The sequence below is a fragment of the Rhinolophus sinicus genome, chromosome 14 (genome assembly GCF_057876585.1).
Source record: "Rhinolophus sinicus isolate RSI-liver-muscle chromosome 14, RSI-T2T, whole genome shotgun sequence".
NCBI lineage: Eukaryota > Metazoa > Chordata > Mammalia > Chiroptera > Rhinolophidae > Rhinolophus > Rhinolophus sinicus.
In genome coordinates this window covers 24,285,202-24,307,499 of record NC_142514.1, presented here as the reverse complement: position 1 = coordinate 24,307,499, position 22,298 = coordinate 24,285,202, and the positions used below count along the sequence as shown (strand labels likewise).

Below are 22,298 nucleotides of genomic sequence, written 5' to 3'. Positions count from 1 at the left end.
GAGAAGAATGTGTAGGCGTTTGAACAGAGAAGGTGTGAGATACACTATTTCTGGAAGAGGGAAAGTGAACTTACTAGGGAAATGCAGTACGAGTACCAGGAAAAGTCTAATGCCTTTATGAGGCTTGTGATCAAGAATTTAAAGTAAAACCCTTGTTAAAGAAGGTCATTTATTGGGTCCAACTAGAATTGGGGTTTTACTGGTGTGCATAATGGAGAAAGAGGAACAGTTGTATGTGTTTATAGGCAATAGTAATGTCTAAACTGTGTTACACAAATCATGAATATAAGAATGTGAGAGATAGTGAAAAAGTAATACGTTTAATGGCTTGGAGGTTTTGATGAAGTCAAAGAATCAGAGTGACTATGATCAGACAGTTAGGATTCTTGAAACAGAGATTTTAGAGATGAAATACTTACTAGCAATAACAAACACAGGGATGACCTGTGGGCAGTCGTGGGGGGTGGAGCAGCTGATATTGGATGGAAGAAAAGATCGTTGGAGGTGAGGAGGTAAAAAATTGACAGAGTATTAGGTGATCATCCCCATAGATGTTGAATGATGAACAGAAATCGAGGTAGAAAGGAAGACAGTAAGTCATGAGCTAATATTGAGGAATGATCCACTAAAACGTTCATAGATAACAGTAACTAGGAGAGATATTAAGGAATATGGCGAGGGCAGTTCAGAGGTTGGAAATTTGGAAGTAAGACACTGCCCATTGGATGATTCCATATAGATATTTTAATATTGTAATTTTTAAAGTATCTTAATTTGTGCATAAAGTGTTGTGATAAGAAAAATGTTATATTCCCCATTATTTGTTTGCAAATTATTAGTCCATACAAACACACAAAATCAAGGACTTGTTTTTAAACAGAGTGCAGTCAATTAAGCCTATTGCGACGTTTATACTGCTAAACAAACCTATACTGCAGTTAGATTCCAAAATGAAATCAGTGAGCTTGTGTATGTGAAATCGGTAAGATTTTATTTCGCAAATTTCACTGGCCCAGGACAAGACAGAGTAGATAGCAGGCACTTAATTTATGCTTTTGAACCAGAGAACGTCTGTTGTTTCCAGGCGAGGATACCAGCCGACTGCTCCCAGTGCAATCAAGAAAGAAAAGGGTCTTTTAACATCTCCCTCGGAGCTGATAGAGCTTTTGCTATTTGCTTTCATGGGAAAATTGGTCTGGCGAACTCATTCAAATTTCTCCCAGCGAATCAGTCAACTCCTTTTCTGCTCATTGGCCAACTGGAAACTTAAGCTACCCATTCCTCCCGCCTCTCATCCAGGAGCCAATAGAAAATATTAGCGCTTCGTAACTTTATGTCATAAAGTACGGCACTTGCAATTGGCTATTGGAGCTACCGATCAAGAAATAGGCGGGGCCGCGCCAGCTGGCCTATATAAGAAGAGGACAAAGGCGGCGCGCAGCCTGTGTCATCCGCCATCTTGTGCGAAGCAAGGTGGCCTCCACGTTCCCTGAGCGTCTTCTCCGCTTCTGTCTCGACCGCCCCTTGATCACAGACATGTCTAGAGATCGGTTCCGGAGCCGCGGCGGTGGCGGTGGCGGCTTCCACCGGCGCGGAGGAGGCGGCGGCCGCGGCGGCCTCCACGACTTTCGCTCCCCGCCGCCCGGCATGGGCCTTAATCAGAACCGCGGACCCTTGGGTCCCGGCCCAGTCCCGGGTGGCCCCAAGCCCCCGATCCCGCCACCGCCTCCGCATCAACAGCAGCAGCAGCCACCGCCTCAGCAGCCGCCACCACAGCAGCCACCGCCGCTTCAGCCGCCGCATCAGCAGCCGCCACCGCATCAGCAGCCACCACCGCCACAGGACTCATCTAAGCCCGTCGTTCCTCAGGGACCCGGCCCGGCTCCGGGAGTAGGTAGCGCTCCCCCAGCCTCCGGATCGGCTCCTCCCGCTACTCCCCCAACCTCTGGGGCTACCACGGGGCCAGGCCCCACTCCGACCCCGCCGCCGGCTGTCACTTCGGCGCCCCCAGGGGCGCCCCCGCCAGCGCCGCCGAGCAGTGGGGTCCCTACCACCCCCCCTCAGACCGGGGGTCCGCCGCCTCCACCCGCGGGGGGCCAAGGCCCGGGGCCAGGGCCTAAGCAGGGTCCAGGACCCGGCGGCCCCAAAGGCGTCAAAATGCCAGGCGGGCCGAAGCCCGGCGGTGGCCCGGGCCTAAGCACTCCTGGCGGTCATCCGAAGCCGCCGCACCGAGGAGGCGGGGAGCCCCGCGGAGGCCGGCAGCACCACCCACCCTACCACCAGCAGCACCACCAGGGGCCTCCGCCCGGCGGGCCGGGCGGCCGCAGCGAGGAGAAGATCTCCGACTCGGAGGTGAGTGTCTCCCGGAGCTACGAGTCGGTTTCCCTACGAGTCGGTTTCCCTAAGATGGCGGCGACCCACTCTTCATTCCCCTCCCCCCCATCGGCTTCCATTTTGTCGGAGACCGGAAAGGCGTCTGCGCGCGGAGGGCGGGGCGGGCTGCGGGAGCGAGGGGCGGACCGCGTGGGTCCGCTAGCCGGCCCCGGGATTGGCCTCGCCGCTGGCAGAGGACCGAGGGAGGGTTGCCTAAGGAAGGAGGACATGAGAAGCTATGATGGCCCCTGTTAAAACTAGCGGATTGTGGGAATCAGCAGAGTACAGCGTGAAATGTGGAGTTGGAGAGATGGGGGGATTTACAGTGTGAAAATCGCAGGTGCAATTCTTGTCGGTGACAACCGGATTTTGGTCATTTTCTTTGCTCATTTAATACTTGACCACCATTTTAACTTTTGTCTGCTACGACTTAAATTCTTTAGGACGTTCAGCATATAGGGCTGACGAGATAGCAGATACAGACTCTACTCTGTAGACAGGTTTAAGTGTCAGTTTTCAAGAGTATTTTGAATGATTTGGGCTGTTTGAAGTTAGGATAGTGATTACGTTGGAAATCCCACATATGTAGTAGAACCTTGGTTTGACTTTAAACGGAACAGAAGAGTAACGCGGTTGGTAACATCCAATTTGGGAAAAGCAAAAACTACTGGGTTTCCCTGCTCGCATGGGTCACTGGTGTCTGAAAATTCCCTTCTTTTTTCATTAGGGGTTTAAAGCCAACTTGTCTCTCTTGAGGAGACCTGGAGAGAAAACTTACACTCAGCGTTGTCGGTTGTTTGTTGGAAATCTACCTGCTGATATTACGGAGGATGAATTCAAAAGACTATTTGCTAAATATGGAGAACCAGGAGAAGTTTTTATCAACAAAGGCAAAGGATTCGGATTTATTAAGCTTGTGAGTTTGATTCTATGTATAATTAAGAGTCCATTGTTTACTACCACATATGTATGGTTTTTTAACCAAAAGGAGTAAGTCTTTAAGTTTTTCATTACAGAAAAGGTGCAACTGCTGTACAGTGCATAATTAGTATCTAAGAAACAAAGGGAATGGGTGGGTAAGACATTTACCTACAGTGAATGGTGTGGAGGAGGGCTACCTGAAGAAACTTTGAACTAAGCTGGAGGAAGACTAGCAATGAGAATTAGGCTTATGACAATTTCAGAGTGGGCATTAGCCAATTTTTGAGGTCGTTAACATGAGTGTGTCTGATAACTTTCAGGAATCCAGAGCACTGGCTGAAATTGCTAAAGCTGAACTTGATGATACACCCATGAGAGGTAGACAGCTTCGGGTTCGCTTTGCCACACATGCTGCTGCCCTTTCTGTTCGAAATCTTTCACCTTATGTTTCCAATGAACTGTTGGAAGAAGCCTTTAGCCAGTTTGGTCCTATTGAAAGGGCTGTTGTAATTGTGGATGATCGTGGAAGATCGACAGGGAAAGGCATTGTTGAATTTGCTTCTAAACCAGCAGCAAGAAAAGCATTTGAAAGATGCAGTGAAGGCGTTTTCTTATTGACAACGTAAGTTCTTGTGCTTATTTTAATTTCTGTTAAACTTGTATGAGGAAGTTGCAGTAAGACTGGAAAAAAGTTAAGATGAACTGTTTTTGTTATTAGAACTCCTCGTCCGGTCATTGTGGAGCCACTTGAACAATTAGATGATGAAGATGGTCTTCCTGAAAAACTTGCACAGAAGAATCCAATGTATCAAAAGTAAGATTGATAAAATTTTGGAGCAGTTTTCAAGTTGAAGTGAGAACTTACTCTAGTAATTTTTCAGTTTTGCTTAAAATACAAAGTTTTTCAAAATGGATATGCTTAATAAAAGCCTCAGGCTCAGAAAGTTTGATTTTGAAGCAGTTATTCAAATGCTTAGCTTTTGTTTCTGAGGTAGGTATATTTCACAGACAATCTTGTCCTTACAACCAACAATTCTATGAGGCATGAGGTATCCTTATTGTTAAGGATGGGAAAATTTTCCTTGAATGGGAATTTTGCTAGAGGAAACAATTAGGAAATGAGGAAGATAGGATTTATCTTTTAGTGCCCACGTTCTCTGTTACTGTATCATTTTGGGCTATGTGTTTATACTGTGAAGATATTTTATATGAACCAAGGTGGTCTTTGCCTCTTGGTATTCCTTACAAGTGATAGGCCAGGGGGAAAGACCAGTGTTTTTAGGGAAATCAGATAGTATTTCTCGAGTGCATTCCCAAATTGATTCATGTTTAAATATTGACAGGGAGAGAGAAACCCCTCCTCGTTTTGCCCAGCATGGCACATTTGAGTATGAATATTCTCAGCGATGGAAGTCCCTAGATGAAATGGAGAAACAGCAAAGGGAACAAGTTGAAAAAAACATGAAAGATGCAAAAGACAAATTGGAAAGTGAAATGGAAGATGCCTATCATGAGCATCAGGCAAATCTTTTGCGTCAAGGTAAAAGATCCTCTGAATTTTGCCGATAGGGTCAATTGCTTTTTGAACTTATTAGAACCCTTAATGTGAATCTAAAACAAAATTTTCCAATGTTCAGATCTGATGCGACGCCAGGAAGAATTAAGACGCATGGAAGAACTTCACAATCAAGAAATGCAGAAACGTAAAGAAATGCAATTGAGGTAAAATTTTGTTAAACTATGCCTTTGCTTCTGCATTCACATTTAGAGGAAAGGTGTACCTAGATTTTACAGGTGACTCCAGTGAAGTACAGAGAGGTTTGTCAGTGTTGGTATAACACCTAAATTGGAATTGTGTGTAAGATTTTTATAAAGACTGCTTATTTTCTTTGCCAGAATGTCTTTAGGGCTATTCTAGACTCTCCAGGCCTTTACGTATGTTTGCTCTAATCTAGACTTTGTAAAGTTGTTAGGCAAACTACTAGTTTTCTTCAGACTGAATTTTAAAAGATGTGGATAACACTTTGGTTTATATGCTTGATGAACATTTCCAGGCAAGAGGAGGAACGACGTAGAAGGGAAGAAGAGATGATGATTCGTCAACGTGAAATGGAAGAACAAATGAGACGCCAAAGAGAAGAAAGTTACAGCCGAATGGGCTACATGGATCCAGTAAGTAAACTTCTGTTGCAATCTAATTGGAGTTGTCTACAAAGCTTATAGACACGTAGAATGAAATTTTACTCAGTTAAATACACAACATTTCACGTTACAGCCCTTTTTTTAAAACAAGTATGTTATGATTATTTTGCCTTACAGTTTTCATTGGTTGGGAAGAAGCTTTTAGGTCTTTTGATAATTGAATCTCAGTAACTGGTTTCAGAATATTGACTTTCAAATTGCCTTAATGAACTTTATTTTAAAAGATAAAAACAAGTTTGTGGGGGTTTTTTGTACTCTCAAGAAGGACATGTGTATAGTACAAGTGTGTGAAAGAGATTTCTTTTTTCAGAGAGAAAGAGACATGAGAATGGGTGGCGGAGGAGCAATGAACATGGGAGGTAAGCATGAAAATTAAATTAACAAAACCATTAGAGAGCAATATTCTGGTTGCGTTGTAACCAGCATTTTTGTTTCCTAGATCCCTATGGTTCAGGAGGCCAGAAATTTCCACCTTTAGGTGGTGGTGGTGGCATAGGTTATGAAGCTAATCCTGGAGTTCCACCAGCAACCATGAGTGGTTCCATGATGGGAAGTGACATGGTAATGTATCCTGTGGGACGTAGTACACAGGAAATTCTCATTTTCACAACTTATGTGTGTGTGTTGTTTTTTAAAGTAGGTGACTGGACCTCTTTTAGTTTCCCTATCACGTAAATCATAATATTGAGGAATACTTTGGCAACATAGAAGAACTCTGTGTGGTAACCTAAACAGATATGGTTGCCAGCGGGAAGTCAATGCTCTTAGTAGTATGTTGGAGTTATCTTGGCAATAAATAGACTTAGGTGCTTTCCATTACATTGCTTGTGTACTTTTGCACTCCAGCGCATGGCAAATCCAAATTCTACATGTTAGGTGTAATGTACCTGATTATTCTACATCCAAGTGAGAGTAATCAAATGGCAAACTGTTGTTCATTAAGCTGGTATTTGCCATATGTATGATTTAGACTTGCAGTTTGCAGCTTCTAGGCATGTTTTAGTGACGTGTAGGACTTTGACCTATACTTGGTGTGGCTTCTACCCATGAAAAGGGAATTGTTTAATGTTTTGACTCGTCGTTTCCCACCCGTTGGGCTTGTCTATAGGTATAACTTCTAAAATAAACTGACATCTCTATTTTGCTACAGGGTGCCAAAAATCAGTGATAATTTTAAGCATACTAGTTGTGTGCATTTGATCTGAACCTTCTTGATACAACCATATTTTAGCTGTACAGATAGCCTGTCAGATGGTTTAGAACGAACAACCAAGTGAATTGGTCTGAGTGGCTGAATATAGGGCTTTACAAATCCTTAAAAGAACTGAATATTGGCTTTAGAAGTGGGTTTAGAGAAGCGTTCATTTTCACAACTGACTTGAATCTGATTAGTTCACCCACAGTCTTTTGGCAAAGGAAGGAAGCTGCAGCGTGTAATTCACTAGATTCATTTTACAAATAGGAACATAAGATTTAGTATGGGGCCTCACCTGTTTAAAATCCACTTACGGCTTTTTGGGAATTAGAACCGTAAATACCTGGTTGGGTTAAACGTAGTGCTATTAGCTTCTTCAAATTGAATTTAAAAATAATGTGGGTAAAATTTGGCTTATGTGCTTCCTAAAAGGCAAACTGTAGGTATGTAAACAAATTTGTAAAAATCTAATTTGACATGATGCTCCCACAGTTAAGTTTCTGTATTCCATGTAACAGGTTCTTAGAACCTCTGGGTTCTAAGATGTTGTAATAACATAATCGTGAAACTTCCAAATTTTCCTTTTTAGTGCTTTGAAATATACAGTACAGTGTGCTAAAACCCTAAAACTTAGGATTTTGGAAAATAATGTAAAGGATTGGGATTTAGTCTTTTCAAGCAGTCCTATAGTATTTTGTAAGGAACATGTTGAAATTATGATGTATAGGAATAGTTACATCCTGATGCCATTTTTGGTTTTGTTTTATGTTTATTGGAGTAATACTCAGTAACGGATCTATTCTAAACGGAGTTTGAAAGATAATTCAGGCTGTGGTGCTTGCATATCTATAGGGTTTTTTTGTTTGGGTACGTAGCTTTCTAAGACTAGAAGTACCTAAAACTAGATGGAATAATGAACTCCTGCTTTATTGCAGTCATTTAAGCTTGGTGTTAGGCTGTTCGGGAGATACCCAAAACATAAAATCATAGCTCAGTGCCAGTGGACTTTTCAAAGACCTAAAGGGAAAAGTTGGGCTGTTACGGGGGTGGGCTGTATATTCAGTCAATTTGCAATAATACAGAACAGTACTGTGAACATAATTGTCTCTGGTTATATAGTGATGGCTCTGAAGGTGGTATACCTGTGAGAATATGGCAACATGTTTTTTTAATCAAGTTACTGTGCCGGTTAAGTGACTAAATCTATTAGTCTTTTATGTTTTTTCTTTTTGTAGTCTGGTAGCATTTTATTAAACTTTGAACCTTTTAAGAGTTCTGCAACTTAGCAGATGTGTCTTAAGATCTTGAAAAGCACAAGGTTTCTTATGCAGCACATGCCACTAACTGGTGAGTAGGTCTTTGTCACTTCATTGAGTGAATTGAATCTGTCTGGTTGGGCTTGTTAGGCTTACTTGGAAATTAAATATCCTGTTCAGACCTTGAAAGTGAGAAGTTTGCAAGCTTTTCAGTGGGTTAATCTGATGTGAAATTTCTTAAACTCATTTTGGAATGGGTTTTCACATCTACACTAATTCTTAAATTTTTTAGCACTACAGGGAAGATCTGTTCTTTGAAACAGGTGTATGAGAATGGCTCAAGTGGGAACATACCACAAGGCATGTATTATCGTAAACTAATTTTCAAATTACCCTTTTTTCCTTTCTATGTTCCCGGTACCTGTGGATCGACTCATTGGTGATTGTATCGACGAACGTTGACTACGGAACCTTCTAAAATATTTACTTAACACACATGGACATCAACTACATATAATGAACTGTTAATTACTGTTCCAATAGCGTACTGAGCGCTTTGGGCAGGGAGGTGCGGGACCTGTGGGTGGACAGGGTCCTAGAGGAATGGGGCCTGGAACTCCAGCAGGATATGGTAGAGGGAGAGAAGAGTATGAAGGCCCAAACAAAAAACCCCGATTTTAGATGTGATGATATCAAGGCTTTCATTCCAGTTTGTTTTTGTCTTTTCTTGTTTAGATACCAATCTTTTAAATTCTTGCATTTTAGTAAGAAAGCTACTTTTTATGGATGTTAGCAGTTTATTGACCTAATATTTGTAAATGGTCTGTTTGGGCAGGTAAAATTATGTAATGCAGTGTTTGAAACAGGGGAATTTTTTTCCTTTTCTTTTTTTTTTTAAACTGTATAATGTCCCCTCAAGTTATGGCAGTGTACCTTGTGCCACTGAATTTCCAAAGTGTACCATTTTTTTTTTTACTGTGCTTCAAATAAATAGATAAAATAGTTATAATATTGATTTTCAACTTTGCCATTCATGCTTCTATGCACATTAGGCTAGGTATTCCATTTTGAAAGCATGAGAGTGTCTAGACCTTCAAATGGCACATGCCATTTCTGGGAAATGTATTTGTAGGCTAAGTATTGCTTTCTACAAATAAGTACTCCCTTGTTTTAAAAAGAAGAAATGCATACTGAAGTAGTTTCATGATTTGATTTGTTTGGCATTTATAGGAAGCAAGTGGTGCTAAGTACTTTTAAATGGTTATGTAAGCAAAGCTGAACTGTAAATCTTCAGGAATGTGTTTTAAGATTATGGAATGGGTGTAAGACTATTGATAGGGGGAGAAAGTGGTTATGACTAAATGGATCTTTTATGGCCCTGTGATCTATCCTTTCCTTGAAAGTTTCTGAAGAAAAAGTGGAAAGATCATTTTGTTGCATTCCTCCATTCTTGTTTTTAAAAGAGTTAAGTCCCAAGCCCTACAAATGGCTTGTACTAAACTTTCACATTTGAATTAAAGATTGTTAAACATGAAGTCTTTTCATGTATTACTTCAAGCGATTTATAAAGATGGGGTTTAGTCTGAAAAATTCAACTGGGAAAGGAAGAAGTATAGTGATCATAAAGTAGGTTTAGGTACATATACATTTGTACTCTAAGTTTTATATCTCCTTGTGCTACTTCTGATGGGCAAAATCTGTAGGACTATAAAAATCTTGTTCTTTTCTAAGAGTGGTGATTGTTAACATAGGGTTGCAGATAACCATTCTTAATTGTAAAATATTTGTTAACCCGTTTTTCCATCATTTCCTTTTGATGTAGCACTAAATCTGGAGAGAGTTGCTCATGCTACACAGTACAAATATAAATATCCCTCCCTCCATAAAGCTTTGGAGTGTTTTGATGGTGTTGTCAATTTTTTGTCAACTTCATCGAACTTCCTTCCATTAGAATAAGATATTTTGACTTACAGTACATTATGACTGTTGTCTGTTAGTACAGTGGGAACTTGCTTTCCCAGTGTATATGTGTTAGCAGAGGAACAGCTTCCTAAAAGTAGGTAAAGTAATTGAATGGTTTGGCTTTGTTCTTACTCATGGTTCCATTCAAATTTGTACATTATAGAACTCTTACTATGGAATGTGTCTTCCTCTTCACCTCTGTTCTTGGTGCTAATTGGCAAAAGAAAAAATCTAAATCAATTCTTTGTTAAAATGCTGAAGTTTAGTATTGTGCCTGAGTATAAAGGGGGAAATCTATTGTTGAAACAATGAGCACTTTCTGCATAGGAAACTGGATAATACTAAAAGCAAAATACTAGTTGAGTATAAAGGCATGTCACCCAATTCTGGTTGTGTGACTGACAGGTACATGGTGTGCTAATTAAGGGAGAGAATCTCATTAGATAACGTTCATTCTATTCACATGACACCTGGAAATGGGTAGCTCTACCATAATTATCAATGAGGGAGTTTTGTCCCCAGTCAAGTTATGAATTGGTGATAATGTATGAGATTTTCTGTGCGGAAAACAAGGGTCTTGATTCGAAAGGAGTCCGTTACAATTTGAATTGTATGGTAGGGACTCCACTAATCATAAAATAAGGGGTGTTCATGGGACACCCATAGAGGGTGAACTTGTGTGTGTGTGTGGGTGGGGGCTGGTGGGGAAGTGGGAAAATCTGCCTATAAAATTAATGTTTCAGTTTATTTTTCAGATTACATGCCTTTCTTTATAAGGGATGCTGGCACAGACCCCTAAAATAAGCTTTTGGTAGTACTTTACCTTTGAAGAGTGGTGAAAGATGCTAATGGATAATCTGCTGAAAGTTGTGGTTTTTGATAGCCTTACTGTGAGCTGTAGAATTGCTAAACGTTGTTTAGCAAATAATGTTGCTTAGTTTCAACTAAGTTTTTTATTTTTATCACTGAAATAGTGTACCAAGGGTTGTCAGCTACTCAAATAGACTTTCTATAAGTCTTGCAATGTATATGATAGTTTTTAGCCTAATGTGGTTCAAGTCATCTTAAAAAGTAGTTGCCTAAAAGCTGATGTGAATCTTGGGGTGGGAAAGGGAAGGGTAGTACTTTCAAAGAATTTAGCCATTTTTCTCATTTAAAGAAATCACCTGCCCCCATTTTCCTTTTCTCCACTTTTCTCTCATATTATTGTTTTAAGAGGAACACATCCTTTTGAAACTTGGTACTCCTAATCTTTAAAAACTGCATTCTCTAAGAGACCCCAGTGTATTTAATAGGTATCTTATTTATAAGCTTAACCCATTGGCTCACATTATTTAGTGAAATCATAATCCTCTTTTCTTAGAACACTAATTAAGCTCCTTAAGAACTATAAATCCCACCACTCTTTATAGATGTATCATACCACTAATATAAACAGTTTATAATTTGGGAAATTGTAATGTTACGCCTGTGCAATTTTTATAAGTGGCATATTATGGCAGGTAAAAATTGAGATACTTGGCTTTTCTTGGGCAAGCCACTATGTGTGGCGGAATGTTTTCTGGTGTTCTTGGACTGCAATTATGCACTATTAAAGTAGTGGCCTGCTACATAACTGCATTTAGCCAGCATTTCTGCAGTGCGTAACTGTGAGGAACGTAGTACCGCAAATGGCAATGGACATTAGGACCCGGATGTAGTATTCCTGCTTGCTCCAAGATTCTCATTGCCGACTGCATACAGGTAGGTAACAAGCAATATAATCTAACTTGGTGACTTGCTATGTACTTTTAATCCGTGGGCATTCTGACATCACACTTCTGACAATGAAATAACAGTGCAGCACCTAACACTTGTATGCTAAAGCTAGCTTATCAAAACTGCGTGGGTTTGGGCTTAGAGCTGTAATTTGTCAGGCAGAATTCAGTGCTGTTGCAGTTCTCAGATAAAAAGTGCAAACTTGATTCTTTGGTATATCTGATTCAGTTGTGTGGTTTTCTTTAGTTGCATTGTAACGGAAGATAACATGGAACACATCAGTGGTGTGGGGGAAAGGGAACCAAACCATACTTGACTCTCCTGCTAGAGTGCTTTTTACATCTTGACATGGACTGTATAGCATGTGATAATTAGTCTCTGTTGTAGCAAACTGACCTGCCCATAGGTCAGCAATATCAGTAATTTCAGAATGCAATCTTGGTAATTCGGCAGGTTGAGTGAATTAAGACTGAAAGTACAGTTTTTTGTAATGTGACTTAAAATGCTTTTTTTTTTTTTAATGGGTTCCATGGAAACACCTTTGTTACTAACTTGGGCTTAGATGGGACGCTAATGTGAATAGTTCAAGTTACGTGATTTGTCTAAATATGTCTATACTCTAAACCTGGGGGAAATTGGTGTGGCACATTGACTTGCCTACAGTTGAACACACTTTGGGAATCATTTCCCAATCATAAGACTTCGTCGTATTCTGTAGAATAACTGCAAATGTTCAGAGTAGCTTTTTGAATTTGGTTCCCTTAGCTTTAGGGATGTGATGATATAATCCAAAATATTTATTACCAAAAAAATAAAAGACTTTAAAACACCTTCTTTTGTTGCTTAGGACGTAAGCTTTGCATCAACTGTTGTTCCAGACCTCAACTCAACTCATATTTGGTCTCTGAACTCGTTTTTAGCTAGCACGCATGAGAAACAGCTTTCATGTATAATGCTTTCTGCTCTGTAACTGGAAAGTTTGGTTTACTTTGTATAAATGTGTAAAAACTCTTCTTGACTGAGAATTTTCTTCCGTTGTATTAAGAAAAAATGGCTTGCTCTTTGGCAAGCAATTCACAAGGTGGGGACAAATTTGTACTTTAATATGTAGTCCATTCAAGCAAATAACTTTTGACTCTGCTACTAGATAAAAGTAAATGGTGACTAGTTTAGCTCTCTATGTGAATAATACAATGCAAAGCAAACATAATGCTAGATAATAGTGACAAGAGTGTCACTTAATTTGCATACAACCCTGATGGGGTTTTCCTGTGGCATAATCCATTAAATCGGTGGCCAGCACTTGCTACCGTGATTTAGAGATTGTTTAGAAATAAAAGCTCAGGTTCTGTTTCTTAATAGTCATAACAATTTTAAGAGAATGTACTTGTTATAATACGGACTTTAGGAGCATCATTGGGGTGGGGGGTTAATTTTGCTTTATTCTGCTTATTTCAAAGTGAAGAGGCTTTTGCACTTTCGAATGAGAAACCTGTGACTGAAGTTGATTCTTAAACTAGTTTTGATTTGTACGTAGCTATAATTCGTGAATCTTAGTACAGGGGGGGTCTTAAATCACTCAGTCAAAAAGCTGGGAATAAATGGGTTTCAGTAATAACACTGCTGAGGTGCTTGCATTGTATTTCATAATCTTTTCTTGCTACAAGCCAAAATTATTATTTTTAATGAGAATGGTCTGATGTTCAGAGGTGTGATGCCAGAATGCATTTTCGTACTGTTAGGCCATTGGAACAGTTAACAGGTGCTTTCTGAAAGATGGAAGAAATGCAATGGGTGCTCTTCACACAAGGTTGCAAAACCTACAAAAAATGCACAATAGTCTCACTTTTCCCAAATAAAGAGATGCGTGTGACTAGTTTTGGACTTTTAAACCTTAATGGGGGTTGCATGTCTCCTATTGTTAATCATTGTCAGCTGCAGTGACACGATCCACAGTCCTGCATTTACTGCCTTTCCCTTAATGATTCTGGACAGGTTTTAGAGAGCCAGGATGTTTGTTCTGGGCCTTACTTGGTTTTGGCTTTAGCTGATATGTTTCAGTGCTCTTGTCAGCTAGTGCAGTTCTCAAATGGCTGCCTATTAGGGAAAGAACTTGGAGGATTTGACTGCTCCTAATCATCTGTCATTGCTGCTAGATAATGATTGGCAATTTTTAAGACTCAACTGTGGAAACCTCACAGTTGTTGGTAAACCATCAACCATAAAAATGTTGCTTTTGAACACCAGTGCTGAAAAGATTTTATTCGGAGGGTGAAAAGGGAGGCTGGATGCAGAATAGGGTAATCTGGAGAATGGGGGAAGAATGCAAAACGATATAGTATCCCTTATGGATGGTACATGTGCAACAGGGAACTCGATTTCATATACTCTTGGCAGTAACTGATAATTAGGGAGAAAGAAAAACCTGGAACTAGAATTAAGGCTGATCTTTCTGGTTTTTGTGCACTGTGGCCCTGCAGGCATATATAGTGAAGGTGAATGTCTTCTCCCTCAGAAAAAACTCAGGTTCCTTGCTGTCCCGACAAGGCATAGTTTCCCTGCCCTAACTTAAAACTCAGTGAGGACTTAGAGGGAAAGAATGAGGCAAATACACAGGATTGCAGGATAACAACTGAATTGTTGTGTACTGTGGAATGGGGAGGGTACTCTTGGAGGACTGCTGAAGGTGGTCAGTCCACCCGAGAATGGAAGACATACTTGAATGAGGAGCAGGGTATGTGCTTTTATGAAAAAAGGCGATGTTAAAACTTATTTGGTAAGGTAAACGTTGTCACATACCTTCACATAAGGGATAGTATATTTTGGGTTGCAGTCAAACTTTATATTGTGCTCAGACTGGTGAAAATAGCAGTTAGGCTTTTGTATTTTAAGAAGATACAGTTTTCATTCTAATTCAGGTGTCTGCTTTATTGCTTTACGTAAGAATAATTTTAGATTTCCCCCCATGAAGTTTCTTCCTTTTTTTTTTTTTTTTTTTTTTTTTTTTTTAAATGCTGTAACTTGCCCCCAATCTTGGTCTCTGGAATTTTATTCTTTAAAATTTGAAGTTAATAGCATTTTCAAACTTTACACCCTTGTCTTTTATACTAACTTTTTCTAATTATTCTTTAGGTACCAATGATTGATGTTGGCTGATTGGAGTGCTTATTCACTTGAAGTAAGTTGCCTTAGAAATCTTAACCTTAGAAGTAGAGGACTTTGGGGTTTGATTTTTCTATTTAATGGTTAAATGATTTTTTTTAAATTAGTTTCAGGTGTACGAAACAATGTAATAGACATTTATATCCTCACAAAGTGATAACCCCCTCCCCCAATCTACTACCTCTGTGACATCGAAAACAGCCATTATATTTCCACTGTCTCTATTCCTTACGTTGTACTCCACTTTATGTGAATATATACATATATACATATATTAAATTATAGTTGACATTATTCAGCGTCAGGTGTACAGCGGAGCGATCAGACATCTACACCGTACCTGAAGTTGTCTCCCTAATAAGTGTCTATCGGGTATGCTACATAATGGTTAAATAATGTGACTTAGCTATGTGGGGTGAAACGTTCGATTTTTAAGGTGTTTTGTCGCTCCTAAGATGATATTCCTGTATTTCTGTGTTTTTGAAAATAGGTATGTGCATGTACCTATGTGTTGTGTGAGTTGGAAAGAGAACAGATGGGGAATATTTATTATAAAAATGTCAAACAATAGAAGAATTGAGAAAAGGTGCATGGTTATGTAGGGCAAACAGTCACAGGAGAGCAGAAAAGTGGGCTTGAATTAGTGGAGAAATGCTGTATTTTTAGTACTCTAAATTCAACTTAGGACACATTCAAAAGTACAAATTTTAGAATTTTTGTAGAAAAATTTTAGAATTTACCGGTGTAGGCAGGATCTTTTTGAAGCAATGCCATAGTAAAACAAAAAACCACTGATTGGAATCCAAACATAAAATATGCACATTAACTATTAATAAGAATGTAATGCTGAGCAATGTTATTTTAATAAAATCACGTTTTTAATGATAGGTGGATAAGATATTTGTTCTCAAGACATCACACAGCATGAGCCAGCCAAGAAGGAAAGCCAGAACTTGCTAGACTGAGGAAGTGTCTAGGTAAGTTACACAATCCTTATTCTATAAACTGCCTTTAGAAAAAAGAACTCTTGGATAGTACAAAAATAATCACTTGTGTGTGAACATCTCATTTTCATTTCTTCTACATTAAAACTTTCTTGTGGGAAATATTTTTACAGTACTAAAATTGTTTTAACAGCCTTTTGAGGTTGTAGGCTTTGTTGATTTGGCTCCAGCCTCAGAAAAATGGGGACTTCAGTTTTCAATAAGAAATAGGTATATATATTCACTTCTGCGCATTGCACCATGCAGAGGAGGGTTCGGAAAATTTGAAGTTTCCTGTTTTGTTTTTCATCTATATAGTTAATATGGTAGGATCTTTTACAGTTGAAAATAAATGAGAACAAAATATAAAATGATCTACTAGAATGATTGACAATTTAAAACATAACTCTGCTATTCTAGCTATAAAGCAATCAGTGTATAAACAAATGGACATGGCTGTGTCCAATAAGACTATTTTACAAAAGGGTGGCTGTGGGTAGTAGCTTACCTGTCCCCTTATCTAATGAATTGCATGTATAGATAGGTAAGGTATCAGTCAGGTTTAAAGGGCTCTCATATCAGTTTGAAATGGAAACAATCTGCATCTTAAGCCATAGTTACATGCATGTGGACTATTAAATACTATTAATACCACATTCCTTGATTAATATTTCTTTGTTGTTAGGAAGTTTACTTGGTGCTGATAAATGTTTGAGAACTTGATAACTATTCTTACGTCTTTTGGGAGTAATCGTTTCCTTTAATTGGCAGGATCAGGTGAACTGTGTCCAGGAAACCAGTGAGGAAGAGGGCAAAGAGGAGTGAACAGCTTAATTGTTAATAAAGACATTTTAAAATCAGATTGTCCTTTTGTTTTGTTTTTAAGTAGGACTCTCTCATTTTCTAGAATTTTCCTGTCATCAGCTTGTTTCTAGGTGACTTAAGATGTTCTGATTCTAGACAGAACAGATTATATATAATTCAGAACTGTTTCTTGAGGCTTTTTGGCAGAGCTATTTAAACCTAATTACTAATCGGTTAGATAGCTCTTCTGCCTAACCTGATTTGGCCATCAGTATTTTAAAATTGTCTTTACTCTTTATAGGTTTTATACCTAAAGTGCTAATTTATTAGCTTGCTGTGATTAAAGAGAAGAAAGTCGGAATTCAGGAGTTTGTTCAAGATAGTTAAAATAGCCACAAAGGAAGAGAGTTGAAAGCCATAGCAGTCACTGGTGCCATGGAATTTGCTTTGAAGAGCTGTATAGTCAGTACTAGGGTTGAGACCAAGATCCTGTTTTTCTCATGATTATGGTCATTCTGCTTATCTGTGGTTGCTATATTTTTTCAAATAGGGAGGCCAGCTATCCCAAATCAAGAAATCTTTTATGAGTTCGTGTCTTGGTTCAACTTTCTCTTTCTGATTGCGAGCTTAGAAACTTAGGATCTGAAGGTTTATGGCTCTCAAGGCAAAAACAACCTGCAGTGTAAGACAGTGGTTAAGGGTATCATGGGGTCATAAATACTAGAGTTCAAGTATTGAGCAATTTGCCCAGCTGCATTATCTTGCAGGTTACCCAAGTTGCAGTTTGTTCACTGGTAGAATGAAGAAAATAACTTTAATTGGGTCATTTGGATCAAAGGTGATGATACACATAAAGCATTTAGCACAGTTCCTGGAAGAAAAGAAGTATGTGGTATTTTCAAATAGGGTTTATAGCCAACAAGTTGAGAATTCTTTACCTGGTTATATAGCATGGAATTAGAAGATCTGATATATAGTTTAATATTTGATAGCAAAGAATAGAGAAATGTATTAATTTTGGTAAGCTTTTAGACTGTGTAGTCCTTAAGGGAAAATTAGTACCGTGTTTCCCGGAAACTAAGACCTAGCCGGACAACCAGCTAGTAGGTCTTATTCTCCGGGAAACACGGTAATAGATCCTTAGTAGTGAAGGGATTGGGAGCCCTGGAAGAGACCATTTAGCTTTAACAAGTTATTTGACCTCAAATATTACATGGGTTAAATAAGAATTCCTGCCTAGCAGAGTTGTATGTTGATTAGTTGGTATTTTAAGTACTTGGCACAATGCCCAACATAGATATCAGTAAGTGTGTGGAGACGAGGTAGGGGGAAAGCAAGCCCAAGAAGCTCAGAATTACACGATAAAGCCCACAAGATTTTAACACATAGATGGGGCATATGTTTTGCACCCAAAATGGGTTGAGTTCCAAACATGCCTGAGGCAAGAGGGAGCATAGTACTTACAAATATCTCAAGGATTGAAAGTGAAAATGACTTGGAAGAAATTGTGAAGAACCAAATGGGAAAACATCTTCATGTTCTGGATTGAAGGACTTAAAATTGTTAGCATGTCAGTATTCCCCAAACTGATTTACAGATTCAACATGATCCCAACTGACTTCTTGAAATTCAACTGAGATTCATATGGCCCCTTATAGCATATACAAAGTTAACAAAAAGTGGGCCAAACACTTAAATGTAGCAACAAAAATTTAGGAGAAAATGGGTTAATCTTCATGACGTTGAGTTTGGCAAAGGAGACTTAGCTATGACACCAAAAATGCAACAAAATAGGTAAATTGGACTTACCAGATTAAAAACTGCTTCAAAAGACACCATCAAGAAAGTAAAAAGAACCCACAGAAGGGAAGAAAATCATTGCAGATCATGTATCTGATTAGGGACTTTTATCTAGAAAGGATACAATTTAAAAAAATGAATTAAAATAGGCCAAAGGTTTGAATGGAAATTTCTCCCAGGAAGATAAATGGCCAATAAGCACATGAAAAGGTGCTTAACATCATGCTAAAGCACCATGAAACCATGCTAAGTGAAGCCAGTCAATAGAGAATTATGAATCAACCATGAGATACCACTTCCAACTCAGCTGTCTAAGATGAGTAAGTTCTGAGTGTCTAATTTATAACATGCTGACTGGTTAATTGTATTGAAACTTGCTAAGAGTAGAACGAAAATGTTCTCAAAGGTGAGGTGGTGAATGCTTTCAAAAATGTATATATAGTCATTTGCCACAATGTTTCAGTCAATGCACTGCATATACTGTAGTTCATAAGATTAATGCAGTTGAAAAATTACTATGTAGTGACAGCCATCATGTAGTGCAACGCATCAGTCGTGTTTGTGGTGGTGCTTGTGTAAATCTGCCGGTACATTGTATAATATTTGATAATAAATGATTTGTTATTAATTTTTTTGTCAGTGCACTTTTCTGATAGTTTGCTGCTAAACAGTATGCCAAGTTACACCAGCAGCAGTCACATCTCATGTTTACTGTGTCTTCAATGCATCATTTTCTCTTGTGCTTGACTTAATCTCATTTTGTACAATAACATGCTGTACAGGCTTATAACCGAGGTGTGTGGTAGGCTATACCATCTAGGTTTGTGTAATTACACTGATGTTCGCAAAGCGATGCATTTCTCAGAAGGAATCCCGATAAGCAGTACATGACTATCAAATCACAACACACTTTAAATGTCTTACAATTTTATTTGCCAATTATTCCTCAGTAAAGCTGAGGAGAAAAGATAATCACACCCACTAGACTGTCTAGAATCAAAAAGTCAAATAAGGGGGCAGCCAGTTAGCTCAGTTGGTTAGAACACAGTGCTCTTAAGCAACAAGGTTGCTGGTTCGATCCCCACATGAGCCACTGTGAGCTGCGCCCTCCACAACTAGATTGAAACCACCACAGTGGTACCTCGGTTTTCAAACGTCTCTGTTGAACATTTCGGTTTATGAACGCCGTAAATTTTATGGATCTATGGTATTAGTAAAATTCATGCTAAATTTGTAGTTTTAGGGGTTGATTTTTAAGATCTGGAACGGATTAATCCATTTTGGATTACTTTCTATGGATGGGGAAACCGTGCCTCGGTTTTCTGTTTTAGAACTCTGTCTTCTGGAACGGATTATGTTAAAAAACTGAGGTACCACTATACTTGACTTGGAGCTGATGGGTCCTGAAAAACACACTTAAATAAGTTTTTTTAAAAGAATCACCAAACAGTCAAGTGTTGGCAAGGATGTGAAGAAATTAGAATCCTCACAGGCTACTGGTGGGAATGTAAAATGGTGCTGCCACCTTGAAAAGCAGTCTAGTAGTTCCTCAGTTACCCTATGACTCAGCAATTTTAATACCTGAAACGAAAACATGTTCACACAAAAATATATATGTGAATGCTTAAAGCATCATTCATAATAGTGAAAAAGTGGAAACTCAACAAAATGTCCATTAACTAATAAATGGATTAAAAAATTGTATATCCAAACAATGGACTATTAGCCATTAAAAGAAGTGTAGTGATACATGCTACAACATAAACTTTGAAACCATGCTAAGTGTAGCCAGTCACAAAAGACCACATATGATTCTATTTATATGAAATGGTCAGAACAAGGAAATCTACAAAGTAGGTTAGTGGTGGTTTAGGACGGGGGGAGATAGAGTTGAGGAAGGGGAGTGTAATGGCGAGGAGGGATGACTACTAAAGGATACAGGGTTTTTGAGGTAGTGAAAATGCTCTAAAATTACTGTGACGTATATGTCTGTGACTATACTAAAAACCATTAAATTGCATACTTTGGATGAATTATAATACGAATTACATTTCAAAAAAAGGGTTTCTTAAAAAAAGACCATGGGAGTGGTTAGTATATGGCTAGAGCAGTAAGGCAGAAATCACATCATGGAAAGCCTTGTAGGCTTTGTTAAGGATTTTGATCTTAAGCTTTTCCTTGTTCTAGCTAATCACTTGAACAAGAGGCACTGAGATTACCTAGATTATTAAAGTGGCCTCCTAACTTGTTTACTCCTTGCCCACTGAGATCCATTTTCAGCACAGCGGCAGTAAACTCAGTGGCTTAGGACAATAAATTACGGTGTTGGGGTCAATGGGTCTCAGTGACGCAGGTGGAGGCTGGAGCTGAGTCTTCTGAAGACTCTTGGGGTGCATGGCTATTGTCCAACATGGCTATTTCACTCATCTGATGCCTCAGCTGAGGTGGTTGGGACATTTATATTGTTTCCACAAAATAGGTATGTCTAAATTCCTAAAAGGAAAACAGACTGGTGACTGTTTTTGAGGCAAGTGAGGAAGAGGGACTTTGGAGAACAGTCCACTCTGACTGAGCCTGTGGTATGGAGAGGGAAAAGACACCTAAATGACAGTTGGCTATAACAGCAATCCCAACAGATTGGAAAGCAGCCCTATACTAGAAAAAAGGAAAGCCAGTGTGTCGAAGAAAAGGGTTTTGAGCAGTAGAGAAACACTGCCCTTGGCAGTAATAGACCTAAAGAGGAATGATTTTTGTATTTGAGGATTTATCAGTATTTTACTTTGTGTCTTAGGGAGACTGGCATTCTATTTACCTATTGGCTTGGAGCCAGGGATTTCTTTTCATCAAATGTTAAGACAAAATCTTTGGATGGTGAATTTAGCAAAGCAGTTGTACCAACAAGACAGCTACATATTTTTTAGTATTGTTTTCCATTGCTTTGGATTTGAGGATTCACTTTATATGGGTATTGGTGTTCCGTTTGTTGCTTTTTCTTGAATCCTTTTCAAGTGTCGTGATTTAAAACATTTCCACCTTTCCATCCTGTTACGGATCAACAGTGTTTATTCACTTGAGTTCCTTTTAGTTTTTAAACTGATTTTTATTTTTAATTTCTAATGCTTTCTTGAATTCTTGTCACCCTCAAATCTTTTACTCATCTGAGTCTAATTCTGATTTACATTGTTTTATAACTTTTATCATTTTCTTAATTTCATTTAGTTTGGTTTGAAACAAGTTAATTTTTGTTTTGTAAGGGTTTACTCTGTTCTATATTCTTAATCTTGTGTGTTTCACAATTTTTTGTTGCTCACTTTTATGTGACACGCATTTTCCTTTTAGGAGGGAGGGAAAGGGACAGAATAACTTTTCTAGCAGTTTCTCCTTAAATGGATCTTGTTTTCGAATGCTTAGTTTTGTTAGTTTCACGAGTTCATAAGGACCTAGCCTACTCTAACATCTTCAGAATTTAGCAGTCCTCTTAAACTGAACTGCAAATTGGCATCTTCAGGAATTTTCCCTGTTTTGGCAGTTTTCAAATTGGCCTGCATAATTTCCAATGGATGGAAGCCTGTTGATTTGGGGGACCTATTCTCGAGGCCACCAGACATGCCACTGATTTTCCTCCATGACCTATACAGACAGCTGATAACATTCAGGTCTTATACCTGCTTTTCAGTTTGTTATTACCTAATCTCATTTTGGGATTGTGGGGATTACTTTGTCACCAAGCTTTGTTGTAGATGCTGTGCATGGGTTTTTGCTTTTATGGAGGGATTTGGGGAGATTAAAAGTTACACTGTTATTTCTGCCATCTTCTCTTCTTTAATGCATTTCCTGGTAGTTAATCTTACGTTTAGGAATATTTGATAAGTTTGTATAAGA

At 38.9% G+C, this 22,298-nt stretch overlaps 1 protein-coding gene across 4 annotated transcripts in view; it reads left to right on the top strand.

The window, feature by feature from the left end:
* Nucleotides 1-1,428: 1,428 nt before the first annotated feature.
* Nucleotides 1,429-22,298, top strand: part of SFPQ (splicing factor proline and glutamine rich) — a 44,138-nt gene continuing 23,268 nt past the window's right edge. For 2 of the 4 annotated variants that reach the window (XM_074334373.2, XM_074334374.2), the window contains exons 1-11: nt 1,429-2,352; nt 3,101-3,289; nt 3,615-3,916; nt 4,013-4,108; nt 4,638-4,834; nt 4,932-5,016; nt 5,349-5,466; nt 5,807-5,855; nt 5,936-6,057; nt 14,800-14,845; nt 15,718-15,806. In XM_074334373.2, coding sequence (XP_074190474.1) covers nt 1,537-2,352; nt 3,101-3,289; nt 3,615-3,916; nt 4,013-4,108; nt 4,638-4,834; nt 4,932-5,016; nt 5,349-5,466; nt 5,807-5,855; nt 5,936-6,057; nt 14,800-14,823 — 1,998 coding nt within the window. In that variant the 5' untranslated portion in view covers nt 1,429-1,536 and the 3' untranslated portion in view covers nt 14,824-14,845; nt 15,718-15,806. Of the gene's footprint in view, nt 2,353-3,100; nt 3,290-3,614; nt 3,917-4,012; nt 4,109-4,637; nt 4,835-4,931; nt 5,017-5,348; nt 5,467-5,806; nt 5,856-5,935; nt 6,058-8,490; nt 14,846-15,717; nt 15,807-16,583; nt 16,673-22,298 lie in introns of those variants that run through there. The other 2 variants (XM_074334372.1, XM_088791021.1) reach the window with 2 other exon arrangements.